Source organism: Megalops cyprinoides, chromosome 4, assembly GCF_013368585.1.
Source record: "Megalops cyprinoides isolate fMegCyp1 chromosome 4, fMegCyp1.pri, whole genome shotgun sequence".
In the NCBI taxonomy this organism is placed as follows: Eukaryota; Metazoa; Chordata; class Actinopteri; order Elopiformes; family Megalopidae; genus Megalops; species Megalops cyprinoides.
Window position 1 is genome coordinate 44,821,053 of NC_050586.1, and position 19,810 is coordinate 44,840,862.

The 19,810-nt window shown below is 40.1% G+C and overlaps 1 protein-coding gene across 1 annotated transcript in view; it reads left to right on the plus strand.

Moving 5' to 3' along the window:
* Nucleotides 1–2,112: 2,112 nt before the first annotated feature.
* LOC118776509 (metalloprotease TIKI1-like) overlaps nucleotides 2,113–19,810 on the plus strand; it is a 70,812-nt gene continuing 53,114 nt past the window's right edge. The window contains exons 1-2 of the mRNA XM_036526870.1: nucleotides 2,113–2,220; nucleotides 3,447–4,007. Coding sequence (XP_036382763.1) covers nucleotides 2,113–2,220; nucleotides 3,447–4,007 — 669 coding nt within the window. The remainder of the gene's footprint in view (nucleotides 2,221–3,446; nucleotides 4,008–19,810) is intronic.

Below are 19,810 nucleotides of genomic sequence, written 5' to 3' on the forward strand. Positions count from 1 at the left end.
AATAAAATGTTAGCCATCATATCATCCATTCATCAGAATTGTTTCGGCTACCAGGGATACATCCTACGCGCACACCAAATGCCTTCTGTCGCATATTTTGAATACAGAGTTAAATTAGGCTAACGCTACCACTCCGAATGTGGCCTCTCAGTGCAGGTTACAAGCGCGATAAAGGACACGATTTCATAACCCCCAGAGGTGACGTTTTCCTTAGATGAGAATATGAAATAAATCTCCACCTGAGTTATCCTTCGTTTAGGATATTGAATAATTTCCAACTTGAAGCAGCTGTTTTACGTTCACTTTGTATTACGGATATAGGCAACCAATTCGAATTCGTTGCTAATGTGGCAAAACAAAAAAAGTAAAGTGAGAATCCAGTCCAATCAGTGCATTAAATGTTGATCACAATGCAGTAGTCTGGTATTCAAATACTTCAATACGGCAATCAAAGGTGAGGAAAAACCAGCTTTCCTCGGGATGATCAATAGGCTACTTAGCCTACTGCAGGAAAAGTAGGCTATGACAGGTCTGCTTGATGATCATTTTTGATAAAATCCAAGATCACCTCAAGTTGTTTAGGGAAAATACACTGCCACAAAACACATTTTCTTGTTTGATGAGAACTGTTTGGGGAGCACCGAGCTCATTATTGGCTTTCCCGGGTTAAAGGGGGAATTTTTGAACTTATTTCAGGAGTGCAAAACGTTAGAAACCGTCTTTATTACCATTTCCACGCAATGCTTTAGGCCTAAGTGTTGTATAACGCATTAGCAGGACATACTGCTGTGCGTACAGAGTTTTTTTTTTTTTTTGGGGGGGGGGGGGGGGGGGGGTCTTTTAAAACTCTTAGTAATACTTAAAAGAAAAACTAATAACATATACAACACTTCTGAAATAATGCTTGTAAAAAGTCTTTTGTTTGGTCTAAACGGAGGCAGCCTACTGTATATTGTGAAAGCTCTTGTTAATGCTAGTAATTCAGTCAAAAATACGTATGCATTTTTCACTGTTCAAGGCAGTTCTGACGAATTTCAGCACTAAAAGTACTTGAACACATTACTTCTAGAGCTGGACAGCGATAATTTGTGTAATAAAGATGACCACCTCGACTGTCCAGCATTCTGTGCCCACTATTATTCCTGAAAATGGTCCCTTTTACCTCTCAAAGAGTGCGGCAGCTCCTCCCCCAACTGGCCGTGGGGGGTTAGATGCTTTAATGAGATTATTGCACAGAATGGGAGTGTGCATGGCAGAGTTAGGTTTAGGCAGTGTGCCGACGTGCCTCACTGAGATGCTCAGTCACGCAACCTCTGAAACTTTACGAGCCAGTCCTGTTGATTAAGACATGCCGCTGAAACAGCGCCTGCGTTCTAGAAACGAGAAAGACCTTTCAAGCAATTAAGTGTATACAACTTTCGGCTTCATCAGCAAGGAGAGCGAAGAACTTGAAAGGAAATCGGCACCAACTGATTCCTAACAGACCGCGGGGCAAGCTATATTTTAGGGTTAGTCAGTGCAGCGTTTAGACACAAGCGTGCACACAGACTCGCAATAAGTTATAGTCGATGGGTCAGAGGTCGTGTAGTTGATAATAAACTTAACAGCCATTCATATAAGGTCGACAGAAACGCTTTATAGCAATTTGAACCGAAAACGCAACTCGTGGTTTTCCATGACTCCTTTGCAGATTCTGGAAGACTATACAGACACCACTGTTTCCAATGGGTAAACTAAATGGATAACTAGAAACGGACTGTGAAACGACTTTTCTTAAAAAAATACTTAAAACTTGCCTTTTTTCATTTAACATGTCATGCACATAGTTATGTTTTTGACCATACCACGTTTTATGAGGAAAAGTCATCGTGCCTCGTGAGGGCCGGTCACAGCATGTCATAACCCTCTCCAACAAGATACTTTTCTCTCCCACACAACAACACAAGACAACAATTTTAGACAGCAAACACCATTCTTGGCAGGATGGCGGATGTCAGACACACTTGGGGAAAACTCGACTTTGAAGAACATCATAAAATAATTGCGATCTCTTGGGAACTGCACTAAGTCAGCTCACCGAAGACTTGGGAAAATACTCTCACGTTTGCAGCTATGATGCTGTTCACTTGGGGAGCATTAATCCAAGCATTTCTTATGTTGCTGGTGAAAGCCAGCCAGAGGAATCCAAGAGACGAAACTACTTGCGAACTGAACAGAAAAGTAAGTATAAACCGCATGTGTCTGATGAAGCTGGAGTGATCGATTTATTTCAAACAATGTTCATGAACCTAATAGGCGATGGTCAAATGTTTTAATGCTAACAATGGACTGAGTATTTTTGTTTTGTTGGAGTTCTGTAAAGTCACGTGTGAAACATTTTGCTAATGTTTCGCTTAATATAACAAAGTCCCAGTTTAATCATTACGATCTCTTGACATTCACACCAAAGAGTGGGTTTGTGTTTTTACCAATGAACATAATTTCCCAGACGAAATTGTTTGTTTCCTTGCAAATATGGAGAATATAAACACACGAAACTGAAACACGTGTAAATGTTTTTTTAGTATCAATTTTGTCAGGCTTTACATTTTCATTGGTGTAGCTGTTTATGAAATGGACATATTTACTAAAATGCTATTCTACCCAATATATGGTTTACACTTGTCGTTGCAATCTGACTTTGTAAACTCGGTGAATTTTTATTATAATTGGTAAGTGTGTTACCAATAGCGTTTGAATGACACTGGCGGCTCTCACGATTTGAATTTACAGTGTTGTTTCCTAATATTGCATCTTTTCTTACTGTTTGCCAAGCCAGTCGATCACGTGCCATTCACTAAGTCAAGCAACTTTGGCGTTGTCTCCAGTCGTAATTGAATAAAGCTGATAAGGCGTGAGACCAGTTAGCTGCTGTGTCAACAACAGCAATTTTCGTCAGCGTTAGCATAATTTACAGTTGCAAGTTTAAATTCATTTACAACGTGCATGTTATTGGGTTTGCAGTCGTAAATGTTAAGCTGTCTGCTTGATATAACAGTATCAGATATTGTTTTTTAATGAACGTATTTGCATTTAATTTGTTTCAGTTCACTTGCTAGACACAACGCTGTATTTCGATGAAATCAGAAAGGTGTGTTATCAGTGTTATGAAGGCTGCGGGTAATTTTAAACTTTTGTTGAGGGAAATTGTATTTCCACTGTTTTAACTCTACAGTTCAGACGACTTTATCTCATTGTGCATTTACCAATACCAGCCGAGTGCAATAAAATACGAAGTATCATAGCTAGAGACAAGTAAGTTTGATGTGTTTTGACACAAATAACATGCTTTGTGTCTGACATATTGCTCATATGCCTCTTTGTGTCAGGCATGGTTTGGGTTAGGCTTGCGGGCAAGACCTGTTTTAAGACATTTTTAATACACCTGTTTCCCCTCTCTTGTACAGCAAAGTGATTTGAACTCTTTTCTGTGGACCATTAAGCGAGACCCTCCATCATACTTTTTTGGCACGATCCATGTTCCCTACACCCGTGTGTGGGACTTCATCCCTGACAACTCCAAGAAGGCTTTTCAGGAGAGCAACATTGTGTACTTTGAGCTGGACCTGACTGACCCCTTCACCATCTCGGCTCTGACCAGCTGTCAGCTGCTCCCACAGGGGGAGAACCTGCAGGACGTGCTACCGCGGGACATCTACAGACGGCTCAAGCGTCACCTGGAGTATGTCAAACTCATGATGCCTTCCTGGATGACTCCAGACCAGCGTGGGAAAGGCCTCTATGCCGACTACCTCTTCAATGCCATTGCTGGGAACTGGGAGAGGAAGAGGCCTGTGTGGGTCATGCTGATGGTGAACTCACTCACTGAAGCAGACATCAAGACACGGGGGGTGCCCGTGCTGGACTTGTATCTGGCCCAGGAGGCCGAGCGCATGAGGAAGAGGACAGGCGCCGTGGAGAAAGTGGAGGAACAATGCCACCCGTTGAATGGGCTCAACTTTTCTCAGGTGAGTGGGCAATGGGGGCTTTATGAGGCTTTCGATGGCAAAAATGCCCAGCATGAGTAAATGAAAATAGGGCTATGGGTCACTTTATTCAATTTAATCATTAGAGCTCAGAATTAGTTTAAGGTTATGGAGTGAGCTTTCTGACACATTTCAGATGCTGTCTCCCTTGGCAAACTGCGCATCAAGGTAAAGTGTGGCACATTGTTCTTGATCCATGCATCATTTTAATATGTGGACCAACTGTTTCCACAGAGTTCATCTTAACCCATATTGTGTGCTTCTCAGAAGCTTTCTTTTATAACCACGCATGGATGTTCATGAACAGAGACATCCTGTGGTACAGTATTGAAGATGTTTGTCAGTACTGTGTAATCAGATTAAACATGTCTTTTTTACATACAGTTTTTTAAAGTCTTGTAGATCTTGGTGAAGCTCTTGTTGTTGCTGAATGGTATATGGAAGGTTTGAGACGTAACAGAAAATGCGTCATCTGTATCATGACTATTTCCTGTTGAGGAAAAACAGTTGTTTAAGAAGACATATTTGAGATGTACATCACTGGACCACCAGTGTTTGGTTTGATGCTTTTCAAAGTACCAGATGTCTTTGTCAGCACTGTATGACATTTGAAAGATAGTTCGTGTGGGGAGCTGCACCACATTTCCGTTGGAATTTTATATACATTTTTCATGAAGCTTGGATAATTCCTTCATTTAAAAAGGCATATGCTTACACTTGAACATTATTTACTGTCATTATTTTACCACAATTATTACCACATTATTTTTACCATGCTCCTAGACAGTACCAAATCCTTCCTAATTTTTGAGATACCTGTTGCAAATGACTAGGGAGAGTTCCAGTCAGTACTCAGTGTAGAAAATATATCATATAATATAATTCAATTCAATTCATTTTTATTTGTATAGCGTTTTTTACAACACAAGTTGTCACAAAGCATCTTTACATTGTTCCCAGGCCTGAGACCCCCTGAGAGCAAGCCTAAGGCAACAGTGGCAAGGAAAAACTCCCTATCAGGAAGAAACCTTGAGCAGAACCGGGCTCATAGGGGGGGCCTATCTGCTTCTGGCCGGCACTGGGCAGATAGAGTTAGAGACAAGTTATGCAATGTACTTTAAGACATTTACAATTGACAGACAATAACAGCAGAGTTATTAGAAGAATGTCTCCTAGGATGTCCGGTTCTTGGAACGCAGTTGGCTTTGATGGGCAGGGCAGCGAGGTGGCAGGACTGGAAAACGGGATGAGACGCTTGGGCTACAGCTCTGGACAGGAGCCCAGAGCAAGGATAGGAAGCAAACAGAAAACAGTGGTTAGTGGATGATAAGAATGGCAGGGATGTAGAACAGAGAGGCAGGAGAGGAGGGGCAGAGAAAAGCCCCATTTAAAGCCTTAAATGTGAGTAAGAGTATTTTAAAAACGATCCGGTATTAGGTAGCCAATGGAAAGAAGCCAGAACTGGGGTGATGTGCTCAAAGCGTTTAGTTTTAGTTAAGATTCGAGCAGCTGCATTTTGCACCAGCTGAAGGGGTTTTAATGAGACGTTTGCACATCCTGACAAGAGGGCATTACAGTAGTCTAATCTGGATGTTACAAAGGCGTGGATTAGTTTTTCAGCGTCGTTAATTGATACGATTTTCCTGATTTTAGCAATATTTCTCAGATGGAAGAAGGCAGTCCTAGAGGTGTTAGTTATGTGAGTTTCAAAGGAGAGCTCGGGATCAATAACAACACCAAGGCCTTTGATGGCTGCACTCGGGGCAAGGGAGACACCATCAAGGTCCAGTGTAAAATGAGTGAGTTTGCTCCTGATTGAATTTTGGCTGAATATTTCGGTTTTGTCCGGGTTAAGGAGGAGAAAGTTTCGGTCCATCCAATTCTTTACATCTGTTAGGCAGGCCTCCATGTTTGAAATATTCAGAGGGACATCAGGTTTGACTGATATGTATAACTGAGTGTCATCCGCGTAACAGTGGAAATTAATGTCATGTTTATGGATGATATCGCCAAGAGGCAACATGTATAATGAGAAGGAGAGTTGTTAATGGAGACAAACTGATATCGTTCTGATAGATAAGACCTAAACCAAGATAGGGCCTGTCCACTTATGCCAAACAGGTTTTCGAGGCGGTCAAGGAGGATACAATGATCGATGGTATCAAAGGCTGCACTTAGGTCTAGCAGCACAAGAAGAGAGATACAGCCATTGTCACAGGAGAGTAGAAGGTCGTTGAGCACTTTCAGGAGAGCGGTTTCCATACTGTGGTGAGGCCTAAATCCGGACTGGAAAACTTCCAAAATGTTGTTAGAGTGTAAAAAGGCACAGAGTTGCTTTGATACTGCTTTTTCCAGAATTTTTGAGAGGAATGGAAGGTTTGAGATGGGCCTATAGTTTGACAGGTCATTGGGATCAAGATTAGGCTTTTTCAGAATAGGCTTGATAACTGCTACTTTGAAGGGCTGAGGTACGTGTCCAGACATAAGAGAGGCATTGATAAGATTTAATAGCGGTGTGCCAATTGCAGGTAGTAGCTGTTTTAGGAAGCCAGTTGGTATGGGGTCAAGTTGGCTGGTAGAGTTATTAGATGAATTGATAAAAGAAGAAAAGTTGCTAAATTCAATGGGTATAAAAGAGTCAAAGCGTGAGGCGGGCCTAATAGACATGCCTACATAATCTGGAACGGGACTGGCCAGGCAGGAGCCAGAAGTTGATGAGAATTTTTGTATTATGTCTCTTATCTTTAAGATTTTACTATCAAAGAAGTTCATGAAGTCATTGCTACTATAAATTGCTGGTATGGTAGGGTTAACTGATGCAGGACTCTTGGTTAATCTGGCGATAGTGCTAAACAGGTATCTAGGATTGTCCTTGTTTCTCTCAATAAGGGTAGAGAAATATTTGGATCTGGTAACTGTGAGGGCATGCTTGTAAGTTAGGAGACTTTCCTTCCACGCCAGGAGAAAAACCTGTAATTTGGTGGAGCGCCATTTTCTTTCAAGTTTTCGCGTAGCTTGTTTGAGAGCACGAGTATGGTCGTTATACCAAGGTGCTAGCTTCTTGTCTGTGATTTTCTTCCTTTTGAGCGGAGCAACGGCATCCAGAGTTTTACGCAAAGTAGAGCTGATACTGTCCGCGAGTAGATTAATTTCAGTTGAGCTAGGGTTTGAACATAAACTAGAGGAGATTTCGTTGTGCAGGTAGTATGATGTAGGGAGCTCGTCGATAAAGACATTTGCTGTAAGAGAGCAAAACGTGCGCCTGGAAGAAAATCTAGGCTCTGAGTATGTGAAGCACATTAGTGGTAAATTGAAAGAGATTAGATAGTGGTCGGATAACACAGGATTGTGTGGCATAATTTCCACCTGGTTAATGTCTGCTCCATATGTGAGGACCAAATCAAGAGTATGGTTGTGGTAATGTGTGGGTTTGTCCACAGCTTGATAGAGTCCAATGGGTTCGATGATGGATAAAAAAGCTGTTCTGTACGGGTCATGTTCATTATCCATATGCACATTAAAGTCGCCTACTATTACAGCCTTTTCTGTATTGACAACCAAGTCAGATAAAAAATTGGCAAATTCCGATAAGAAAACACTGTAAGGGCCAGGTGGCCTGTAAACTATTACAAGGGTAAATAGCTGAAATGCAGTCTTGTCAGGACGTGCAAAGCTAAGTACTAATAGTACAAATGAATGGAAGTTATAGCCAGGTTTAAGGGTGGCACAGAGTTTGGAGCTGTGTACAGCAGCAACGCCGCCACCATCTACCAGTAGTGGTGGTTCCAGGGAAAAAGCAGACATCTGGTGTAGGACAGAAAGTCTGCTGCCTGGCCTTGGCCCTGATAAGTCAAGGTTTAGGAGGAATTCAGACTATGATCCATGTTTCTAGAGATGATAGCTGCACCCTCCCTCGAGGGGGTGGATGCCATCTCGTTTTAAAAGGACCAGGCCTCCCCCAAAACATTGCCAATTATCTATAAAACCCACGTTGTTAGAGGGGCACCATTCAGACAACCAACGATTAAGTGACATTAGTCTGCTATAGATCTCGTCACCGCGCCGCATGGGGATGGGGCCAGAGAAAATTGCTGAATCCGACATTTGTTTAGCAATCCTGCACAACGCGATTTAATAGTTAACTTTGTTACTTCCCGATTGTCTCATGCGAACATCGTTAGCGCCGACGGTGAATAACAATTTTTGAGTATTTCGCTTTACTTTTACTTTTAGCTTTAGCCAGCACTTTCAAATTGGCTTCAATGTCGGAAGCTCTGGCTCCAGGAATGCAATTGACTATGGTCGTTGGTGTCTCTACGTTCACGTTTCTAAGAATAGAATCGCCAATAATCAGGGCTCTTTTAACAGGCTTCTCAGCAGGTGTGTTACTGAGGGGGGAGAACCTGTTGGAAACGTGAACCAAGGGTTGGTGGTGCACCGGGGGGCTTGCGCTTGCATCTATTTTCCCGAACTGTAAACCCACTCACCTTGCTGCAAAGGCTCTGCCTGGGTTAAACTAGGGGAAAGGCTAATTGACGCATCCGGTACTGAAAAGGATTCGATAAACTTTTCACTTGCTTTTATCTCGTATAAGGTGCGGATGCGTGCTTCTAATTCTGCTACCTTCTCCGTCAACCTAGCGTTAAGCTCGCATTTAACACAGGTGAAGTTGGTAGTAAGGGGCGGAGAAGGAATAACTAATAATATAATAATATGACATAAATGTGCCTAATCACCATAAAATACTGGCAGCATGGTCACATTTCTTTAAATTTCCATGTAGCTTATTCATGTGACCTTGATCTAACTCAGATAAAACCTGTGCCCTTTTAGAACTCTCTAAAACATAATTAACTGTACTAATTATAACAGTAGCAATGAGTAATTTTCAGCTGTATGCAAAGCATTATTTGGTTTTACTCTCATCAAAACATAACCAAAACATGTAAGCCATTTATATTTGTATGTCTTCATCCAAATATAATATTTGCCTCTCCTCACATTATTTAAAAATATGTATCTGAGTTCATTCATGCATGTAAAACATCATTCATTTGAGAAGTATTTATTAATATATACATGGAAATACTTCACTTATTAGTGGTTTTCTTTAATTCACTGTTGTATGATCAACTAGCTGGGGATCAACTCTCCATGAGATTCTCACATTACAACTGACATTTATCTTCCTTACTGACCCATGCTTTTCATTCCTATAAGTGCTCTGTGTTGTCTTTTCTGTCTTTTTATACAATTTCCAAGGATTGCTATTCTATTATTGGCTACCAATTAGCTTAGTTTCATTCAAACTAGTTAATAATTAACATTAATCTGTCTTTATGTAGTAGTTAACTTTATTAAGCCATCAGTTGTCCTGGCAAGCTGGCAATGTAAAATTTCTAAAGCTTTCTCTAATTAACCAATTGCAAAAAGCACTGGGAAAAGTGGTTCATCTGAGGCAAAACATTAGGGTGAAACACGCTACAATTCAGCTGGATCTTTCAATGCACCCACTTGTATGGTAAAGTTAGCAACTGAATATATTATTATCTATTATTATATATTATTACCCAAGATATCTAGCTATATATACACAAGATAACGTTATGGCTATGACAGCTAAAACAGCTAGTGGTTGCTACTACTACTACTTGGCTAGCTAGCCAGACAGGCATTATCTGAGTACTTCCTCTCACATACTAAGTAGCCAAATGTTAGATTTCTGTAGAAACCTATGCAGCTCTTGTCTTGTTGCCCCTTGTCAGGCTGCTGCTCTCCAGGTTTACACTTCTTAGGTGGCTTGACACCTAGAATGTATCCCCACGTTTTTACATCAATAGTAGAGCCAGCTATGCAATGTCACCAACTCAGTAAAGGCTAACTACCTCTCAGACTAAAACTAAGGGGTTAGATGTCAAATAAAACCAAATCTTCCCATGGTAAAAGAATTTGCATCGCACTGTCATTTTACATTACATTACATTACTTCATTTAACAGACACTCTTACTCAGAACAACTTCCAAATAAGTGCATCACTATGGTAAGAGTAATTCTCATGAAGCATTACAAGAGGTCAGTAAGATACTAAGTTAAGTGTTAAGCTAGTGTAGTGTAAGCTTTTTTTTTTTTTGAAAATATGGGTAGATAGGATAGATAGAGATAGATAGAGAGGACGGTAGACTAGAGATACAGCTTGAAAAAAATGAGTTTTAAGCTTTCTTTTGAAGGCACCCAGGGAATCTGTTGTCCAAGTGTCGGCAGGAAGCTCATTCCACCAGTGTGGAGCCAGTAGAGGTGGGTTCGAGAGATGCTGCCCTTGTATTAAGGGACACAAAGGCAACCCAAGGTAGCACAACGCAGCACACTTGCTGGCTTGTAGGCCTTGATCATGCCCTGTATGTATTGGGGGGCTGATCCATTAAGTCCCTTAAAGGTTAGTAGCTCATTTGTAGCTTGTGATCGGACAAAAAGTGACTGTATGGAGATTACGGCCATAAGATTTCACAACTGGAAAGTGACAGAGGGGTCTTGCCACTAGCTAAGCCTGCAGTGGGGGAAAAACAATAGAAATGTGACTGACAGGGGCATGTATTTGGGCATCTTGCATTTCACAAGGGTTCTTTGACTAAGACAGTAGGCCAACACCAGCCAGACAGGCTGCTGCTCATTGGGTTTACACTTCTTAGGAGGCTTGACACCTGGAATGTACCTCCACTACCTAAATCTATAATAGTGCCAGGTATCAAAATATGTGATGCGACAGACATGTTAGGGTGGCTACTTCTCAGACTGAAACTAGCTGATTCGTTGGCGAATTAAGCCCAATTTTGTACAGTAGAAGAAGTTGCATTGCACTGTCATATGTAGATTGTGACTGGAACACGAGACTATATGGAGATCAACAGACAAACATGAGATTTCACAGCTGGAAAAATGAGAGGGGACCTGCCACTGACATAGCATGCAGTAAAAAAATGAACATGTTATCATGTGTATTCATTTTGAAAACACACTATTCTTACAATTCAAAAATGTACAGTGTGCTTAACAACTAGCCTTTTTTGTTTACTTATAGCCTGTAACATCAAAGTGTTGTTTCTTGTGGGTTATCTGTGGCGTGAGAGTGAGGTGTCATGAGCTCCAAATTGAGTGGAGCCATAATGTGCTCTCAGTAACTCACAAACTTGAGCCAATCATGTTTCTGTCGAGCGCAGATATTTTGATTCATACCAGTCTGTTATTGACCACACATTAAAGCTCCTCTCATTGTTTGGTTGAAGAAGCCTCACTCTTCAGTCACTAGTATGTTTACATAGCATGGAACACTTTCCTTTATTAAACTTGATCCAGTGATCCTGAAAGCCACTGATGCCCATCTGCTCCAAAGGGACATTTAAGACATTTATCTCCTAAAACCCTGGCTGTATTCGAAACCGCCTACTGCATACTATGTACTTCGTACTACACAAGTATATACTGTATACTGCATGCTATTATTCAGTGTAGTACCCAGTATGGGACCATTAATGATATTTAATTATGAATACAATGTAAGTAGCCTACGCTGCTAGCTTGCAAGCTTAACTTTTTATGGTGTTACACCTGTTAGGCTGTATGTCGTCAGATAATTATTAAGGTAAAAATGTATATGAAAATTCACGAATGAAATTTTTTTTATTAATAAAAAGATTTTCTGTGAGAAACAATTGATAGTTTAATTACAGATGTCAAACAGTTTTAGATTTCAGTCATTTTCATATAATGAAATTACAAAGGATCATAATCAAGTCAATCAATTATAAGTGAATACATAACATATATAATCCCCAGTGTGGTCCTCCAACGTTACAGCCGTCTCGTTGTCCGCAATGTTTTTCAGCTTTTTACCCTCAGAATTACCTGTGACGTCTACAGCTGCACTTCCTTATGGGATATAGTAGGCAAAATCAGTATGTCGTCCGGGTATCTTTGGCATACTGGAAATTTCATTTCGTTCGCATACTGTATACTATGTACTACATTTGGTCAAAATCAGTATACACTGGTAGTATAGTATGCGGTTTTGAATACAGCACCTGTCTTTCACTGTGCTATAATGAAAGAATTATTTTTAAAGAGATAGCCAACTGACAAAATAAAGCTATGTCCCATTCCCTTGTTTCAGAAATTTGCCACACTGAGTGTATGCAAGACGGAGGGCAGAGAGAGCTTCAGTTCATAAAGGTGTGCCGTTACGGAAACAATCACGCTGTGAAATCAGAACTATAGCAGGCTTCCTTTTTTGCCGTTTGTCACTTTCCATCAACAGATTGACTTCTCGCTTAGGGGACATTCTCACAGTTACCATATCCCTGGAAGCAATCATGTAAAGGACATGTTTGGGCCTGTTCTAATAGGTATTCTGGTTAGTTGGAAATGATGCATTCATCAAGCAAGACAGCTTTGCACTGAATCCGTGGAGCATTCCAAAACCACGGTGTAAATCCAAGATATGACACTTGTTTCTTTTATCATCACTGGAAGCAGTGGTTCTTAGGAAAATTCTTATTTTTGCTTATTTCTGGTACTGAGGTGACAGACACTTCCCCAGTTCTTGACTGTGAAGCTTCATAGCCTGAAGTTTGCTGAGATTGTTCAAATATCACCGGTGACATCAACTGTGTGATGGGAGTATGGGAGTTTGTTAGAAGGACAAATTGATTCAGAGAAAGGTTTACGGTTGCTTTAGAAAGTTTATGTGTATTGAATAACAGCAGTCCTTCAGTCATTTTAATTGTTCATTGTGTTCTGGCACATTAATAGACACAATAAATAAAGTCTATCTTTTATCTTAAGCATTTCAGTGGGAATTGGCACAGGCAAGTTGTTTTAAGTATTATAGGCCTAATTCAAAGCTCATTTATATTTTAAGCAGTTTATATGTGTTTGTTTATAACATAACCATGCTAATTTTAACTCCAGTTCTCAAAACAACTATGCCTGCCTGAAGCCAAATTAGAGTCGGAAACAATAAAGATCATAATCTTTCCTTGAATATCTTATTCCTTGAAGCACTTTTGATTTTCATGGTGGAAGAACTGAATTGTTTAATTTATTTGTTCTTAAACAAAGGAAAACAATTGAAGCATATAGATTTCTTTGACATGGATGGTCATTTGCAGTTATGTGGCTGATGAAACAGAAATTAAACAAATTGATTGCTTGATGAAATACAAATAAATTTACTGGAACAGAAGATAGAAGGAAGAATATTCAGTCCAGTAAGAACACAGTGCCATCACACCCTAGATACCTAAGACCAGTAATCAATCAAATCAATCAAATTTACTTGATTGTAAAAATGTGCTGTATCAAGATTGTTACAAAGTGCTGCATGTGTAGCATAGTGATGTTTCCAGAGGGAATAAAAAAAAAACAGAAAACCCAGGCCAGATTGGGGGGAAAAATGGAAGATTATTCCTTGATCACAGGAAAAGGCAGCTGAGAGACTGCTAGAATATAATGGAAAAGATAACATTGGTACAACACAGAGAAGGCATTAGTTCATCACAACAGTTTCATTCCATAGCCAGTGAGGTGGACAGGGGATCTCATGTTGGCCTTGTGCAGGTTAATTGAGTGGACCCGCGTTCCAGCAATGGTCCAGGCATTATGTGTGGGCATTTAAAATAGTAGGTGGTGGTGCCACTGAAGCACTTGGTCCTCAGATGGGAGGAGTGTGAGAGAGAAAGAGAGGGAGAGAATTAATGCATTTCTTAAAAGGAAAACTCAGTTGTGGTGAGCACTGTACTTCTACCACAGCACTTAGTTCTGAGTAATGAAAGAGATTGTTTAACGGATGTGAATCATCAAAACAATAATGTGATGGATTGTAAGAGTGTTTACTAGTAGAATTTCCCTATGTGAAAGTATGGCTTCGGTCATTGCCATGCAAATACAATGGTAGTTGTCCTTTTGGGTAGTCGGTCTAAAACATTGCCCACGGTGGTCATTTTTTGGAACTTGCTTTGCAGTCAGGTTAATTCCAAATCTCCGCCTGCTAATGACTGACTTCATTAAGCGTTCAAAGAGTTGTGTGTGGTCATTACTGTCACGCTGACTTTAAATTAATTTCAGGTCCCAACTAGACAGGTCATCGGAATGTGTTGTGTATTTTCCAGAACAATCGAAACATTTAGAAATGATGTGCTTCTTAAACAAAGCTGGCAATATATGCATAGTTACACCGCATTTAATTTGACATTTATTCTCTTTGGGAATAAATGGACATCCTCTATGGATAGCAAGCATGTTGACAAATGTTCCATCATGACTACAAAAAACCATGCATGAAACCACACGCAATTGCTTATATGTGTTGTTTATATGGAAATATAACAGTGACAGCAAAAGAAAAAGCCGCAATGAAATTTTTAGGACTGCAATAACATGAGACAAATGGAATAGAAGATAATATTTTGTGCCCCCCCACCCCACTCCCCCAGCCATCGGATTTAGTGTACTATTGGTAAGTTGTTTGAAAACTTGCAAATAACATTCAGGGGAAACAAGCACATTTGACAAGGTGTTCTCAGTTGAGTGTTCTTCAGCAAATACTTTAAAAGAGGTAATGAAGGTTTATGGGGTTTGGCTTTGAGTTTGGCAGAAGGTCAGCTAAAACAGCAGCTGGCCTAACCTTAGCAGTAGCAAGAACTGAAAAGTTTCACCAGCTCTGAATTTCAGTAGATATGAAATAGAATGTCAGTATTTGAGCTCTGGAGAAAGAAAACATGGCTGTTTAGTCTACATTATCGTCCTTTAAGCCCAATTTTGTTTTACCAGGTGCAGACACATTGCTCATGAATGACCATTGGGTGTAAAAATGTATAGTGTCTTGCACCTGCTTGTAAGTGTAGGTTCAGATAATCACATTAAACAATGGCTTCATCCGCTGTTGCTTTTAGATTGAGGCCTTTACAGTGTGATTTAGCTATGCTACAGGGTAGAGTGCTGGCATGTGATCCCTCCCTTGACAACAAAAGTCAACTGTTATCTGATTTTTAGAATTTCTAAGATTTCACTGATGTGGGATATTTTATCAGGGATCATCAGTGAATTGTCTGAGAAAATCAGATGGGTGTTTTTTGTTCTATTTTAGCATTTCTGTTTTCTCTTACTTGCCTTCTCTGTGATGAAATAAAGGGAACTGATTAATGTTAAAGTAAGTGTGTTTTGATTGCAAGGGCCTAACTGTACAGGTAGTGGATTTAGTTTGGAAAGTATGTAGATTTTGTTGTCTGACCTTAACACTCAGATGTGACTAGCACATGATGATTATACATAGAATGCATACATAGAATTTCAATACAGTTATTGAGGAGATCCGTAAGGCCTATGGCAAGCAACATAATGTAACAGGGATTTCAATGACAGTTTTAATCTATGCAAAGGGAATCCATATGTTTCAAACAGGACTGATTTTCCTGATTGTAAGTAATGGCAGCACTTTTACATGCAAGTGTCAAAACACATTAGTCTTGATGTACAACATAAAGACTTTAAAAGCACAAAATGTACTGTTGACTTTATGGAATACCTCAAATTCAAGCCATTAAGAGGAGCGTACTTAAATTGCAGTTTTATAAAAGTACAGTTATTAAAGTACAGTTTTATACTCCCCTTTGGTTATTTTATTACAAGAATACAGAGTTCAGTGACAATATCAATTTCAGCTCTGGAGAAACTTTATGTATTAAAACAGATTGTGTATTCTTTTTCATATGTAAAGTTCACAGCAATCTGATGCATTTTGTCATTTGCAAATGTGCCAGATTCACTTGTCTTGCCTTATTAAGTGAATGTTATCTGTCTCAGAAAATGTGTTCTGCATTCTCATGCAATTAAAGAAGCAACAGATATTATCCTCTGAAGGGAAACGTTGAGGAGAGTGACATGAAATATCATGGGCCCTATTTTAACGATCTAAGGCACATCGTCAGTGGCGTGAAGCGCACTGTCGTTGTGCGTGTGGTCTGGCGCGTTTTGCTATTTTGATGGCGGAAAAAACACACCAAGCGCCGGCGCATTGCTCCAAAAGGGTTGGGCTCCTCTACCTAATTAATCAGAGGTGTGTTTTGGGCGTGACATGCAAAGAACCAATCAGATCGTCATCTGTCATTCCCTTTAAAAGCGAGGCGCTTGATCAATGGCGGACTGCTATTTCAATGGCGCAAATTTTTTTCAGTCAGATCTTTTTTTTCTCTGAAAAAGAATAAAGATGTATGAAAGAAATGTTTTGCCAATGTTTTAGCCTCATGATGTAAAGAAACACAGTGAATCATATTCATGTTAATATTTCAAGTGTTAAACCTAAAAACATTCTGTTAATAAATAAATAAAAAAAACTATGCTTACCAGGCTACAGATGATGAAGCTGTTCTGCCAGCTGATCTCTCCTCTCCCGTGCTGCTGCTGGTGCATTTGGGTCCATTGGCATCGGCACATGCAATTCAGCCTCACGTCTTCGAAAGTCCTGTAATGTTCCCTCATCTAAGTCCAGGAGACATCTATGGCGTATGGCAATGTTATGCAACACCAACATGCCACAAAGAATGCTCCGACTTTCTGAGGGCTGTACTGTAATGTGCCACCTGACTGAAGCGCAAACATCTGAAGCGCATCTGAACATCTGAAGCGCATTTTCAGCAACCCAAATGTTCTTTCTATGACAGTGCGTGCTTTTGCGTGTTTGTGATTCAAGGACAATTCACGCACTGTTGTTGGCATGATGTACAGTATGGTGTAATCAGCCATGTCTTTAATGGGTAGCCATTGTCCCCTAACAGCCACCCCTCCAGGGGAGGATTCCTCTGAAAGACTGTAGGAATGATAGAATTGCCCAGTATGAAGGAGTCATGACTTGAGCCAGGGTAATTTGCGAACTCATGGGTGACTCGACATGCAGCATCGCAGATCACCCGTATGTTAATTGAGTGGGTCCCCTTGCGGTTGACATAAATCAGTGCGTTTTCAGATGGTGCACGTAGTTGCACATGAGTGCAGTCTATAGCACCGAGGATGCCAGGGAACCCACTCATCACCCAGAACTCCTGTTTAACCCACTCCTGGCTGTCAGGTGTCATGGGAAATTGAATGTATTCACTAGCATGTCGGACTAGACCTGAGGTAACTGCATGTACGGCCGAACTTATGGCAGATTGTGGAATGCTTCCAGTTGAACTCAGAGGATGTTGGAATGACCCATTAGCATAGAATTGCAGTGCAGCAGTTACTTTAACAGCAACGGGAAGGGCATAGGGACAGGACGCATTAGTTCCCAGATCATCTGCCAGGAAATGACAGATGTCTGTCACAGCCTGGCGAGATAGGCGCAGCTTACGCCTACATTCCTCCTCACTGAGAGACAGATAGGAATGTCTCGGCCGGTGAACCGTCTGCCTTTGCCGTCTTAAAATTCTCTGTGCCATCAGATACTCCATTCGGCTGCGCGAATCGACAACATATGAGCAAATGCAAAGATACCTAACTGAAGAGTTCAAGGTGTTTTAATAAACTTACATGGTCTTGTGTTGGTGTAGCTTAAAGTAGCCGTCAGTGTTGATCTGTCAGATTTAGTTTCCTGACCGACAGCTCCATTGTGACACGTGTCCTCAAATACCCGTGGTCTTGATGCTATTGGTGAAAGAATTTTTAATTTTTTTTTAAATAGATCTACCTACCTAATTTTTCTAATCTCCCGTATCTGAGAATACCTGATTATTATAACTACTCATTGTGACATACATTTCTTCATATCTTCATTTATCCCAAAACGATGTGTCCCATTGTAATCTAATTTGTTATATTTTGCATGGATGTGTGCTATTGCTTGTTGTTGTATGACAGAAGCAGGGTGTATGATTGCGCAGCCTGACATGAGTAAGTTGATACTGCGCCCTTAAAATAACATTAAACAATGCGCCACTGACTTCCGACCAGGTTTTTCTTGGTCAACGGCGCTTGGTCAGCAGCTGTTGACCAAGAGTGCTGGTTGGTTCAGTGCTGTCAAAATAGCTTCTTATAGACCATGCGCTTGACCACACCTCTTTTTTTAATTACCACGCCTAAGGCCGCACATGTTCACCTGCAATTTGGCGGCGTGAGCGCATTACGCGAAAACTGACAATGCACTGCCTGTAAGCTAGCAAAGACAACTGCGCCGCCACGCCAGCTGCCGTGCACCGGGTGTTAGATAGGGCCCCATAAGTAATATGAGAGTGCTGTTAACACGCATAACCTTCCAAATAATTTTCAAATTAAAATACATGTCTCCACAGCTGCCTCTCAGAATAGGATATTATTCACCCCTAGGTGGCTGCCAGATCCTCTGGTCTTGACCAAACAGTGTAATATTAGACACCAGGGGTATTTCTGTCAGGGTACCAGTGTCACAGTGTCTCAAACTGTTAGTTGAATGGAAGGTCGCTTGTGTTAAGATCTTGTCTTTAGCTGAAGTAGGTGTTGTAATGTGACAACATCACATGTGTTGTCATGCTGTAATTTGTCACTAGGTAATGACAGAATACTTATAAAGTTATTTTGGTTGGGGGAGGGGGGTTGTAAATGGAAAGCAATGACACACTAAAGACAGCGGCTGCACAGTGACTACAGTGTAAATGCACTGTCTTTAGAGAATAACAGAAATGGTTGATGATTTTGACAGGTCCCTTTCAAAACCTGATGCAGGCACTTCCTGTGGAGTTACTGACTTGGCCCCGTTTTAACACCAGGTCATAAAAACTCACACTGGGAGCTTGGCTCGGGGTCTAGCACCAAGGCTGTCAATCAACTAGGCCTGCATGATATGAGGAAAATCTGCGATAACATTGTTCAGTATCGCGATGACAATATGACTTAAGATAAATAAACAGATATTGAAGTGTGCATATTAGCTATACAGTTCCTATGTCTTTCTGCTTTAATAGGTACACTGCTAAGTACATAGACCCCAAACATTGAATAGCCTATGCCCATTGAATAAAGAAATGAAATAAATTATTTTGAACATGCTTTTATTGAACAAATTGCACATGAATACCCAACCAATTAATCATAACATTAATTTAAATAAGACATTATAACTATAAGAAATTAAAGTTTAATTTCCCCTGCTCCCTTTAAAATATTTTCTTCCAAAAATTAATCTGGATGGAGGGCCGCGGGCCAAAAATAAATGTTGATTTGATGTGAAATTACATTACATTAAAATGTATTATATTTTATAGAAAATTAACATTCTAAATCTAAAATAAAATTTCAAAATAATAAAATTATTATAACATTACTCTTAAGTCTGCTTAATAGTAATTTTATTAATTTGCAGAAATGATTGTCAAAAACATAAAACATCCGTATGCTTCTTTTTGGGAGCATAAACATATTTAAAAGGAAAGACACCTTTCTGACAAAGTGCATGCAACTCAAGGTGCTTTAGAAAATTAAGCTGACAGCTGTATTGTCCATCTTTGTAATCAAGAGTGGAAATTTGACTTCAACTTGAAAAATTGACAAAAATATAAAGTTAAACATCATAGTGACAACAATGAATAACAAATCAATATTGGATATTAAGTTTACATTGAGCAACATTTAAGTTACACATCACCACAAAATGCCCCCATATGGTAGCTATGAGTCACAATATCAAAACGAAAATTAGCTTCTCATTTCAATCCAATTTCAATTTCATTTTTTAGTAACGTTGGCTAACTAATAACACCAACAACAGATTATTGGTCGGAAATAC